Here is a 12979-nt window from a genome sequence, read left to right as displayed (position 1 = left end):
CGGAAGTTTTGCGCATATGGGTTGTTCATCGAAAGGAAATTCATAATTTTAAATACCAAGTCGGTATTCATGTTTGAAGCGTTGCCACGATCGCCATTCATCCCACGGGCTTTGTCTACTCTGAGTTGAGCTTCACCTAGACCTCGATCTCCGACGACATATATTTGGGAGAAACCTGGCTCGACGCCAGGCACCGGCTCCAAACTCGAAATTAGGTGGGTGAGAGCTCCTGACACCTTGAAGACGTTGATACCGTATTGGCCTTGAACGGAAGGATCTATGTTGGCGCCTAATGACGTAAAGGAAACCGCGTTGTTGTACATCCGTATGAGTGATTGAAAATCTAGACAGTCTTTTAAACCAAAAATAATAAGTCAGGGATCAATGAAGAGGTTGACTCTAACATACCTTGATCTTTTTTGACGAGCAGTCTCCGGAGGAATTCGGGATACTTGCGTGCTGAGTTGTTGACAAAAGGAATGGTTACCTTATTCTTTTGACAACACATAGTGTATAACACATGGTTCTTTCCTCGGTCGACAATTGCAGCTTCATCGGTCCAATGTCGCGCCGAACATCCTTTGCATTTCCTATTACAAGGTCCAAGGTTGTGAGGGACACTATACATTGAGCAATTACGGAGGGAAGCCTCCCAACCAGGTGACGTGCTATTGATGACTTTTCCCTTTGTTTCGATCATTGGACTGAGATCAAGTAGTAATCAATCTTCAGCCTGGCCACGAAGTGAAATAGTTGAAGTTCTAGGAGATATCACACTTAGGCTAAGGAGTTTGAACGCTCAAACAATCGTCGATAGCAGACTGCGTGATTAAGTCTTCACACTCGAGGCGGACAATGAGGTCGTATGAGTGAAGTCAAATGGCAAGTGCGAAGTCGAATCGGGTACCACCTAGAAATACGTCGAAGGACGGACAGATTTGTGATGCCGATTAAGATTAATCTCGGATCGTCGCCGGGGCAATCGAAGTTCGAGGTTAGTTTGACGTAATGGGCTTTGGTCGTTGGGCAAGTGTTCTGTGCGAGTCGCTTGAACTGTGAGTATTCATTTCCCATTAGGACTTGTGATCGTGCAGGGAATGGCTAGTCACATTTGAAACGATCGTGACTGACCTGTTAAACGTGCTTTGGTCAGTTTGTGAATCACTTGTGTCGGGCAAACCGGCGCGGTCGGAGATTTGGTTGGCGCCGTGGCAGGAATCGTGATTCGTGATGACCGGGCTTCGCCAGTGGCGCGTGGATTTCGAGTGGGTCCGTCCGGGCTGTTGTTAGATGACACTGGGCTGTTAGTCATAATGTGAAGTGAGCACAGGCTCGCGGGACCGATGATGTGAGCACTACATCTGTCTACCGCCCATCCAATTTGTTTAGCTCGTACACGTTTTTGGACAAGATGATCCCTTACCAAGAACTGTATAATTTGGAGCTGAGCCGGCAGTACGTGCTGCAGATGTTTCTCAATCGGCTGAGGTTAATGTTGGATCGAGACTTTCACAACAGAGTCTTGTTAGGAACAACAATGATGTTCATTTGTGCGGAAAGAGTGATGAATTGAAATTCAAGACTGCATATAATACAAATTGAGTAAGAGAATATACAAACAAGATTGAAAAGGCGCAATCGGACTTGAAAATGAAAACTAAGTGTGATTATGGCTTGAGGCGGCAGTGAAATGCCCTAACACAGGTAATAACTTTTGGCTCGAATCGTATGAAGCCGATGATAAACCCCCTCGGTCAGGGATGTGTAAGTGTGGGGGACAAGATACAAAAGTGTTGGGAATATGCGTTGTGAATTGCACCGTCGAGGAAAACCTCAATATCGCAGCATGAGCGGCAGCCATTTGCTCATTGATTTTTTAATCGCTTGGCAGCTTCTTGAAGGACCAACTTTCGCGGGCGTCCTCGCTTAGACTTAGGTGGAGGTGGTGCGGGGAGGTCGCCGTCGCTTTCATCAGAGTCTTCGCTTTTGTCTTCGTCGTCGTCTTCAGCGTCGGACTGAGGTGCGGCTTTTTGTTTACCTTTGCTAATGGTTGAGATCAGGCCCGACTCTTGATTGCTCATTGCCCGGTTCGCTCCGCGGGCTGTGATCTTGGGTGTCTTTGTCGGAGTCGCTTGCGATGCTGACTTCGATCCAGACGTTGATGGCAAGGGTTCTGCCTTCTTTGGACTGAATTTGGTTCTGGGCAATATGTGTCAACCTCTATTTGTGTTCTCTGATTGAATGAAATGCTTACATTGGGACAAGAGTTCCAGGTGTTGGGTTATTGCCGCCGAACCCATTGACTTTACCGATCTGGTGGCCGTTAGTGACGCTAACATGTTTGACCTGATATGATGTTAGTTAATTGTTGTGATGGAGAAAAGCGGTGACTTACAAGAACTACGGCAGTATCCAAGTCCATGTCGAAGTCGACGAGACGGCCGAGGATATTGACTTCACGCCCTACGACATATAAAGTATGAGTTTTGATCATGTTTTTTGTGCCTGGTACAATGTACTTGATATTAAAGCGTTTGATGCAACGAGCCTGAAGTTCATGAATGGTTAGTCGGTTTGCAATTTTGATTGGGTTGAGGCAAGTACTCGGCGAGCTGACCTCAGCATCCCAGTCTGAGTGCGCAACTGTGACTTCAAGTGAAACCGAGGCGTCTGGCATTTCAGCGACGACTTCTTGTCGGTGAGTGATCATGCCAAGGCTACTAACAAACGTCTTGTTGACGAAATCGGGTGAGTCGTCAGAGGTACTCGCAACCCGCGTGACAATGTCGTGGGAGTATGTCAACAATGGAGGCGACCCGTCATTCATCGCAATCATTTTTCCAGATATCGAATAGATCGAGCCGACCTCCAGGACGTTATTGAGCGCGGTGTTCGCGGTGAGTTCGACTTGAAAATTTTCACGCTTGTCGTCGCCAATGCCACCGCATTGGAAGTAACTTGAAGTCTTCACGAAACCATATTGGTTCGCGCGAGCTGATTCGGTCGTAGACTGTTGGCAACATGTTAGATAATAAGTGTCAGGGTCAACAGGAGCACGATGAGTGGACTGGACTCACGGTCGCCAATGGTTGGAAGTGCGACGAGAAAGTGGCGGGGTGGTTGGGTGCTCGTAATGAAGACATGTGGGATCGCAAGTCAGCCTGGGTTTGACGGGTCGGAGTGACTTGTTTGTGTAAGCCGGGTTGTGTGGTGCGAGCGACGGTCGCGGCTACGAGTCTGGCCGCGGGTGCTTTTTGGTCGCGGGGGGATGGAGGATGAGCTGACAGTAGGTTTTAAGTCCGGGTAATTCTGAATATCAAGAATATAGAGGCGAGGGGGTAGGGTGATTTGGAACGTTGAATTGAGTGGGAGCTTCTGAAGATTGGTTGAGGTATGCGGTAGGGATCGTTAGATTGTCTTGAGTGGGATTATTTATATTAATTTGGGCGGGTTGTTCGTCAGGCCAGAATCAGTACCGGGCGAGCAAGAGGTGCAGGAGGTTGTTGGGGCCCAACTGAGTGATGCGGGCTGGTTGTAAGCGGGGCTGTTGGTGTCGATGGTTCATGAATTGATTGGAACTGCTGGCTGGACTGGTTGCGTTTGTCGGGGAACGAGCCGCAGGGGGCGCAGGGCCTAACGCCTCGTGATCGGGCGGGCTGGTCGTGGGCTTGGCTGATGATGTCGAGTGTTTTGAATTGGTGTGAACTCGTGGCTGGACTGGGTAGGTGCGTTCAGCGACGCACCGCGGCGAGCGCAGGGTCTAACGCCTTGTGATAAGCTGTAGGCGTAGGGCCCGTTGGGATAAAGGTGAAGGCGAAGGCGTGGTGAGAGCAGCTCGCACGAGCCGTGGCTTGGCGTTGGATGCTGTAAAGTCCGGGCGACGGGCGTTGTGTCAAGGGTACGGGTTGATTCGAGCGGTATTTTGTGTCGGGGTTGGTAGGGTTCCAACTGCAAATGAAGCGTATGGCAGTTGGATGAACGATGACGATTATGGGTTGTGGGCGACCCGTCCCTGACGGCGGAAGTCTGTACGGAAGGCTGGGGGTTTATGGTTGCATCGTGAAGATTGGTCAGCAAGTCGACTGGGGAGGAGCTGGAACACTGCTGTGAGCTGATAGTCATTAGTCGGAGACGATGTAAGGAGGTGGCTTACGCGGCGGCTGTTGTCAGGGGTAGTGTGCTGGTTGTTAGGGCAATGGGCCAACGGTTGTGATTGAGTGACGGCGCCGAGTGTATAGGGGTCAAGTCGTAGTGGATTGGATTTGAGGCGAGCAATGGTTGGCGGCGGTAGGTATAAATAGGGGGCTTATGTTGAGTTTAGGTTGCCTCAGGTGATTATCCAGCTGTATTTCCAGCGGTGAATTGCCTCACCCCCGTCCGCTGTTGCATTTGCGCGGTCCGGCGGGGATTATTCGTGGGCCCCCCTTGTGCTTGAGGGCTGGGGGCCTTCCACCCAACGCTTTTTGACCCTGCTAGACAGGGATGGGCGTTGGGCCACGGTGCGTCAGCTTGCTGCGCTAGGTGGTTGGTTGCGGCGTGCGGGTTCTAGTTGATTTTTGATTCTTGGATAAAAAGTCTCAAATTTTGTCGTGGGGAGTTATAAAAGGGCAAACCCATGATATTTTTTTTTGTAATTGTGCATTAAGGGCAAACCCTTGATTTTTTTTTTTGTAATTGTGCTTATTGTAGGGGCAACACTGGGTCGCTACGCTACGCTACGCTACGCTACGCTACGCTACACTATTTCAGTGCTACGCGTTAGCGTAGCGGCAAAAAGCGCCCATCTATTTTGCATAGCGTTAGCGCGCTGTTAGCGCCGCTACGCTGCGCTAATTTTCAGCGGCGCTAACAGCGCGCCAATTCTTTGTTAGCGTTAGCGCGCCGCTACAGTCGCTACGCTACGCTACGCTGCGCTGCGCTACAGCGCTTTTAGCGGAAAAAAAGCCCTTTTTTCCCGCTAAAGGCGCTGTAGCGCAGCGTAGCGCGCGCTCCTTTGCGCCCTGCATGTGTAGCGTTAGCGCAATTGCGCGCATCTGCGCTAACGCTACGCTATCAGCTAAAATAGCTGCGCACCGCGTGCGCGTAGCGTTAGCGCATATGCGTGCAATTGTGCTAACGCTACGCTAAAAAATAGCGCATTTGCGCTGCACTACGCTAAGCTAACCGCTATGGTTAGCGTAGCGACCCAGTGTTGGTAGGGGGAACCCTTGATTTTTTTTTCTATGAACCTGAGGCTTTAATATACTTGGATAGCAAGATTCAAAGCTTTCCTGGACTATATGATGAAGAGAAAAATTCCCTGAGTGAAGCCAACATTGACCAAGCTAGCAAGGAAGATGAAGGAGACAGTTATACAACTTCTTCTTGCAAACTAACATTGGCTAAGGTAAGCACTTCCATTTCTAACTCATTGATTCTCAACTAAATTAATATCTCCCGCAGTTTTGTAGAATCACTAAGAAATTCAGATTATATCCAAATTCAAAACCCAATTTTGTGGACTTTTGTCAAGAGAAACAGTGTAAGCATTCACATAGTGTGGAAGAGATATATTTTCCCACTCCCCAGGGAGTTCCCTACCATAACTCTGCTGGAGGCCTTTGGTAAATAAAAATTGGATAGGTATGAAAAAGACTGGAAGTCAGCTGTGGAAATCAGTTGTAAATCATCCTGAAATAAACCATAAATTGCCAATAAATTATCCAGAACTCATCCAGAATATAAGCCATTCAAATTTTTGGCTCCATGACCAGTGTATCCTTTTCATGGAGATGTAAAAGGCACAGCCTGTGATATTGTACCCCTCATGTACTCGCGTAAATCAGGGGAACAATTGATGTCTCAACACAAAGCTTTTACTTTTCATGTGGCTGTGAAATGCCCATCCTGTGATATTTTCACATCAATGTACACACGTTGTGGTGTGCCAAATCTGTTTCAAGTATCAAATTACATAAAGTAATGGTTGAATACATGAGAAGGAGATATATTCTTAGATTTATTATTGCATATTTAGATTCTGAAGGTCATTCAACCCCTAGTCACTCACTTGAACCACTAGGATAGCTCCACTCAGTCAAAAGTTATTTTGGTTAAATGGTTTGTGACAGAACATAATCAAATACTATAGAATTATATTTGGTAGTACATAGTATAGAATCAGGTACAAGTACATAGTTAGGGTGTAGTTTCTACAGGTGCACAAACGTACCCCTGTATGGTCGCATGACATCATCAGTCACATGTTGGATCACACGTTTATCAGAAGGCTCACTAGCTAAAATCCCTCAACGGAAGCTTCCATGCAGCAAAAATCCCTCACAGGAGAAGTCACACCAGCATAAATCCCTCAACTGACTTCCCCACCAGCAAAAATCCCTCACATTTTACTATATAAGGAGCCCTTCCTCCCCCCTCATTTGAATTCAGCATGTGAATAGCAGCCACCAACCAACCAGTCACTCATTCATTTAACAGTGTGATCTCAAACATCCACTCACCCAACACCTGTGATCATAATCAGGTTCTTAAATAGTTTGTGTCATTGCACATCATCTGCATTGTTTGATCTAAGTCTGATAGAGACTACTACACATAGTGATCTCTATCAAGGTTTTGCCACAACAATAAATAAATTTTGTTGTCAGAATCCTTGTGTAGTACAATAGAGGGGCAGGTCCTTCAAACCACCCGTAACATAAATATTGCTTAACTGCAAATATCATATTTGTTATCTCCCCCTCACAGAAATGCCACCCGTCCCAAAGGAGTTCTCACAACGTACATCAGGGTGACTATTAGCAAAGTGCGAAAAAGTTCACTTGCATGTGCACATGTGAATTTTGAAAAGCAAAAAAAAAAAAAAAATCACCAGATCCTTTTTGTGAGGAGGCGAGGATATCTGACCAAACTGGAGTGGCACAGCAGTCCAAACTTGAATTAACTCATACTTTCACCCTTTGAAAAAAGTTTTTCACCATTTTTTTAGCCAAATTCAAATTAATTCCCGCATTTCCAAGAAAATGGGTTTCACTAATTTTACTGCAACATTACCACATTCTGAAATTCTAAACCCAATAGTACCAAGTTAAATTTTGCTTTAATTTTGTACATGAGGGCATATAATGTGAATTACAAGAAACCCATTTTTTCAGAGGAATTACAACTGGTCAGCCAGCCATTGAAAAGGCTACAACCTCTAGGCTCTCAATGACCGATCAGCCGGCGATTGAAGAGGATACAAACTCTCAAGCCTAGCAATCCCGGGTAACCTGGGTACCTCCCATGGTGGGTGTCAGGTGCGGGTGCAGGTGTGAGGAATTTGTGAAAAAACAGGGGGTACCCGCACCCGCCACGGGTACCCGGGTGGCATATGCCATCTCTAGTTACATTTTATCTCTTTTGAGATTGATTTGTATCTCATCACAGCCCAGGACGAGTATGCTTGCTGGCCTGGACAATGCTGCTGCTGCCCAAGGTGGAAACTTCCCGGGCCGTTGGCAGTTACTGAAAGGGAGAGTGTGCTGTGTGCTGCCTTCACAGTGGTCCAAGGAAGGGGAGTATGAGGGATTCAAAGGATAGTGGAAGTTGGGGGGGGGGGGGGGGGGATTTGTTGAGAGACGACAGGAAGTAGATTCCCGTCGGCGGTGCACAGCACGCGCCGCACCCTCAAGGCATTTCAGGATATCTCTTCCTTTCCTTCCCTTGTTTCTGTTTTTGGTTGATTTATTTTCTCATGCTTGTTTCTTTTCATCATGCTATGTAATTTTCTTTTCATTCTGCGCGCGTTGGACAGGTTTTGGATTTGGGAGGTTTGGTTATCTTTCTGATTGTGTCTTTGTCCGTGTTTGTCTTGTTTGTTGTAGTGTGTGCGTGCCCGCTAGGTTGTGATGAGCTGAGTATTAGATGTCACAAACCCCAGAGTTTGAGTTCAGTTGGAACTCAGAATTTGAGGCGGCATGGACCGGCACTGAACCAAATTTTAGTGATCCATCATTTTGAAATTTTATCTCTCTTGGTGTTGCTATGCCTGTATCCTCACGTTTTAAGTTCATTACCCAGCAACGTTGATCAATTCTCTTTCTAGTTTTGATCACATCCTCGCCGGCAGTATCAAGAGGTTTTGTAACCTCTTTGACTGGAAGGAATCATTCCGGTTGATTTTGAGGGGCAGGTACCTGCCGGTACCCGCTCTGACTGCCCAAGGTTGTGCGGGTGCGGGTGCGGGTTTTAAACTTTTGGCAAAAAAAGCTGGCGGGTATTCACATCCGAACAGGTACCCGGGTTCACAGGGGCCATCCTTAGGCATTTCAAAGCTCCCATTCTCAATACACATTCCCCTCGACCAACTGCCTACCTTCTGACACAGTAGGATTTCCTCACCGGCAAAAGAACCCAGAGAGTGTGATCTAATGAAAGGGGATCAGGAAAAAACAGTACTCAAGGTGCTGAGAGTTGTAACTCAGAAGGCACACGGATTCAGAGAGGGGATCAATAAACTTTCAGATTTGGGATTCTGGCTGTGAAGGATGATCTGAAAGCCAAAAGAAAAGGGTTCAGACAAAGTCCATGCCGCCCCATCATCTGAGTTTGAGCTGAACTCAGACTCTGTGGACCATGACATGTATGGACAGGTCATCACACACCCGCGGGCCTCTGCGCGCACAACTACAAAGCAAGAAGAAAAGAAAAATCCTGCAGCGCCAAAAGAAAACCCCAACCCACCACATGCAACCTCATCCAACGCGCGCATCAAAGAAACAGACAAAGCGTGAACAGAAAATAAAGGAAAAAAGAAAAAAACAATCAAAGGGAATCCACAGTCAACTGCCACGCCGCCGTGTGCGGCAAGAGAGATCCTGAAACGTTTTGAGGCCTTGATCCTGGATCCTGAAGCGTCTAGAGGACTGAGAGCTGGAACTTCATGGGAATTGCCCGCGCCACAAGCGCCACAAAAAAGATCACCACACTGATGTGTTTGATTTCTGGCTAGCAGGATGCCTTATCCTGGACAGAATCAAACCTGTGAACCCAATCAGGTGGTAGCTTCACCAGAAGAGATTGGGGAACATGCATGGTGGCCTCATCAATATGGCACTGGAAATCTTAAGCTGTCCAGGTGATTTCAAGATGATTTTTTTTCTTTACCTTCCAACTTCTGAAATCACTCCTCTTTTTTTAGCAAAATCTGTCAACATCAAGAGAGCATTCAGCTTTGGTTGGGATTACTTTTCTTCAAAGAGGAATTGACTTGGAGCCCGCTCAATAAGTGGAGGAATGCCCATTTCATTCTACTCTAAGAAAAATAAGATCAAAGAAGGGATCCTAGACTTTCACTTGTGGAAAGAACAAATGGTTGATTCCAGTAAGACTTCCAAGAATTCAAAAAGAAAGATTGTCATTGTGGATGAAGATTGAGCCCTGCTGATTAGTAATTATCAACCAATGATTAGCTGATAAGGTTGTTATTATTGTTTATAAAGGAGATATATAAGTAGTTAGTCATGTGTGCAAATTAAAGGCAATGTGAGATTGATTTTCATATAGCAAAAAAAAGGGGCATGCTAAATGCACCCCAAGCTTTTACTTCATGCACACCAAAATGGGGTGCATCCCATATGTACCCCAAGTTAATTGGGGTGTACAGCCGCTCACCCCAGTGAAGATGGGGTAAATAACCTTGAACCCCATGAAAGTTGGGGTGTGTCAGGGAGTACCCCAAACACATAAAAATCAATGGTGTGCAAAGTCCCTGCACCCCATCCTGCTGGGGTGCATATACCCCGCACCCCAGTCTTGATAAAGTGACCCCCCTGTGAAAGGGGTGTGCTGCTGGGCACCCCAGATATATTTGGGGTGTCACACCAAACCAGACATTCCTGGGGTACCGTGGAGACACAAAGCTTTTCAAGCTTGACACAGCACCACCCAGCCACCAACCCTCCGGTTTAACACCACTCTGCAAAGGTGACGCAGGATATCAACCTCTCACAAAAGATATGTCCAACACCTGTGCCAGCACCCCATCAACCACTGGTATCACAGTACCTCCAGAGGTTTGGGCGCAGATGGCACAGCTTCTGGCCAGTTTTGGCCCTTCAACTCCAATGATCCCTCCCTCAGATTCTTCGGCTCCAATCATCCCCCCTGCTTTTTTGGCTCCGATCACCCCCCCTGCTTCTTTGGCTCCGATCATCCCCCCATTGGCTCCTTTGGCTCCAATGATCCCTCCCATGGCTTCAATCATGCCCCTGTTGGCTCCAGCTCAAGTGCCTCCGATCATTGAACCATTGGCCCAATCAGAACAATCCCATGAGTCCTCATCCTCAGACAAGGATTCAACTTCTCCCGCTTGTGAGACCGCCACCACCGCAGATTTGAAAATGAATGAAAACAAAGCAACCAACAAACTCAAAGGCCAGTCTTCTCAAATTGGTGTGGTGACTAATGTAAAAGACTTCAATTAGACCACTGGAGGTAAGAATCTCTCTTCTATTTTACTTTCCCCTCTCCCATAGATACAATACCAAAGCTGAAATTATTATATCTTTTTGCTTTTCAGAACCGTTGGATCCTCCGCCTTGCGCCCAGTTTATCTTGATGGACGACTTGGTCAGATTTTGTCAAAACTGGGCCAAATAGCATGGATACACAATCTTCAAAGCCTGCTCCAACGCCAACAAAAATGTGTACATTTGGTTTGATCAATCTGGTGAATTTTGTGGCTCAATCCTTAATCTGTCTTGAAAAAAAACATCCACCTCAAAAATTTGGTGCCCCTTTGAGCTTAAAGGCTCAATTCTCACGAGAAAAAAAATTACCGACAAGACTTGGAGTCTAGAGATCCGACATGGCCAACACAACCATGAAGCATTGGCCGCACGGTGCACCCTCCTCTCATTCCGCTCACAAACAGCTCCTCCCCGAACAAGTTGAGGAAATTCAAAAGCTCTCCCAGTCAAACCTCAAGCCAGCAAAGATCCTACTCCAGCTCCAAATGTCTGATAACAAAACCTATGCAACCAACAAGACAGTTAGCAACGCACTGCAAAAAATACGCCAGGAGGATTTGGACAGTCAATCACCAACCAAGGCACTCTTGTGTATTTTGAAGGAATCAAACTGGTCATTTGATGTTCAGGTGGCAGATGACGGGGAAATCAGACCACTTTCCATCCACCTAGCTTGGATCAACCACCATGTTGCCCTTTTGGATTCAACTTACAAAACTAACAAGTATGAATTGCCCTTGCTTCATACCATCGGCCAAGCAGCTTCAAACTGAACTTTCTTGATTGGCTTTTGTTTCATGGCTCACAAATACAGTTGAAGTTACTTATGGGCGGTCAACTGCCTGAAGAAGCACATATGACAAACTCAACGCATCCCAAAAGTTTTTGTCACTGATCGCAACAACGCCTTGCGTGGTGCCTTGGCTCAAATTTTTCCTGACTTGCAAGCCAATCTCTGTACTTGGCACCTTAATAATAACATCACCACACATTGCAAGAAGCACTATCCGGCTCCTGTGGAAAAACCCAAGCCTTGATTGACCAAGGACAAGACCCCTGAAAAACCCAAACCAGATCCATGGTAGGAGTTTATGTCCGTGTGGGGCAAAGTCACCCAAGCCAAAACTCCTGAAATATATATCAAACAATTGGACGCTTTGAAGAAGCACCTCTCATCTTTCCCCGCTGTCCTAGAATACATTCAATCAACAATTCTTCTGCTCAAGGAGAAATTTATTGTAGCATGGGCTTGTAAGTACCCCCATCTGCAAAACCTCAATACCCCTCAAGTTGAATCGGGCCATGCCTATCTGAAATTGTTCATCAAAAATTCAACAGGCGACTTGCTCTCAGTCTTCAAATCTTTAGCTTTGGCAGTTGAAACCCAAATCAACCAGGTTCATAATTCAATTGGTCAAGATACGGTCAAGACACTGGTCAACGTTGAGGGACTCCTGTCCGTACTAGCGGTGGCAGTCGGTTGAGGGGATGTTTGCTGTTTAGGCTGCCCTCGAGGTGATGGTCCGTGAAGGTGAGCGCGGATGAGATCGGTGATAGCTTTGGGGTTAGGTGGTTTTGAGAGGTTCGCCGGGGTCTGGATCCTCGGCGGCGGTTGTTTGTTGTTGTTGAAGGGGGGGTAGGAGGTGATCTTAACGAAGAGAAAGAAGGGGGATTGCGAAAACTCTAGATGAAGAAAGATCGGCGAGCTGAGCTCGAAGGTTTGAACTCTGAAGATATGATCGATATACTCTTGATGGTCCGTATTCTGGGGATCAGAATGCCATGCCTCTCCCATCATCCAAGTTCGGCGAACTTGGACTCCGGGAGAGCCACATGTCACGTATATTTCATCATCTCCTCCGCGCGCTACGCGCGCACACACACACAACAAGCAACAGAAGCAGGAAAAGGAAACACAACACAAAGAAATGAGGAAATCACAGTGAGATGAGATAGAAGGAAAAGAGGCATGGAGAAGAAGGAAAAGCAGCAAGAAAGGAAAAGCCAGAAAACACTCAAACCAGACAAACCAAACAGAAAGAAAAGAAGCCAGAAACAAACAAGGAAATAAACCCACAGCAGGTGCTGTGTTAGGACCAAGAAAGATGAAGAGGCTGGGAAACTGAGAAAGAAAGGAAATGGGAAAAAAGTGTTGAAAAGGGGGGAGTAGAAAGAGAGAAGGGGGAGGGGAAGATCTTGAAGATAGAGCCAGTTGAAAGTAAGAAGGTGATGGAGAGGGATCTTGAGGTTTGACGGTGGATTCTTGAGTCTTGAAGCGTGAGAGGGAAGTTGAGTCTTGATGATCTTGCTGGCGGCGGAGATGTTCCTGACTAGCTGGCCACGAGAGGGGCCACCACAACGTTCCCAAGAGCTTCATCCCACTCCTCGGAAACATCTCAACGTTTGCACTCAGGGAGTGCCTGATGCAATTTGACCGTCTCAATGACTTTGATTGCAGCAAGCCGTGC

At 46.8% G+C, this 12979-nt stretch overlaps 2 protein-coding genes across 2 annotated transcripts; both read right to left on the bottom strand.

Annotated features, from left to right (window-relative positions):
- Positions 1-782: 782 nt before the first annotated feature.
- On the bottom strand, positions 783-2081 carry PtA15_7A164 (uncharacterized protein; the record flags this gene model as incomplete). The annotated part of the gene is made up of 4 exons (XM_053170742.1): positions 783-842; positions 935-1053; positions 1132-1301; positions 1909-2081. The coding sequence occupies 4 exons, from the start codon at positions 2079-2081 to the stop codon at positions 783-785; spliced, it is 522 nt and encodes a 173-aa protein (XP_053021993.1).
- Positions 2082-3469: 1388 nt separating this feature from the next.
- PtA15_7A163 (uncharacterized protein) lies at positions 3470-4122 on the bottom strand (the record flags this gene model as incomplete). Its single annotated transcript, XM_053170741.1, has 3 exons — positions 3470-3667; positions 3744-3948; positions 4007-4122. 3 exons carry the CDS (start codon positions 4120-4122, stop codon positions 3470-3472), a joined length of 519 nt encoding a protein of 172 aa, XP_053021992.1.
- Positions 4123-12979: the final 8857 nt, after the last annotated feature.

Source organism: Puccinia triticina, chromosome 7A, assembly GCF_026914185.1.
Source record: "Puccinia triticina chromosome 7A, complete sequence".
Classification (NCBI taxonomy): Eukaryota; Fungi; Basidiomycota; class Pucciniomycetes; order Pucciniales; family Pucciniaceae; genus Puccinia; species Puccinia triticina.
Note: the sequence above shows the minus strand (reverse complement) of the source record. Positions and strands in the feature narration are given on the sequence as shown.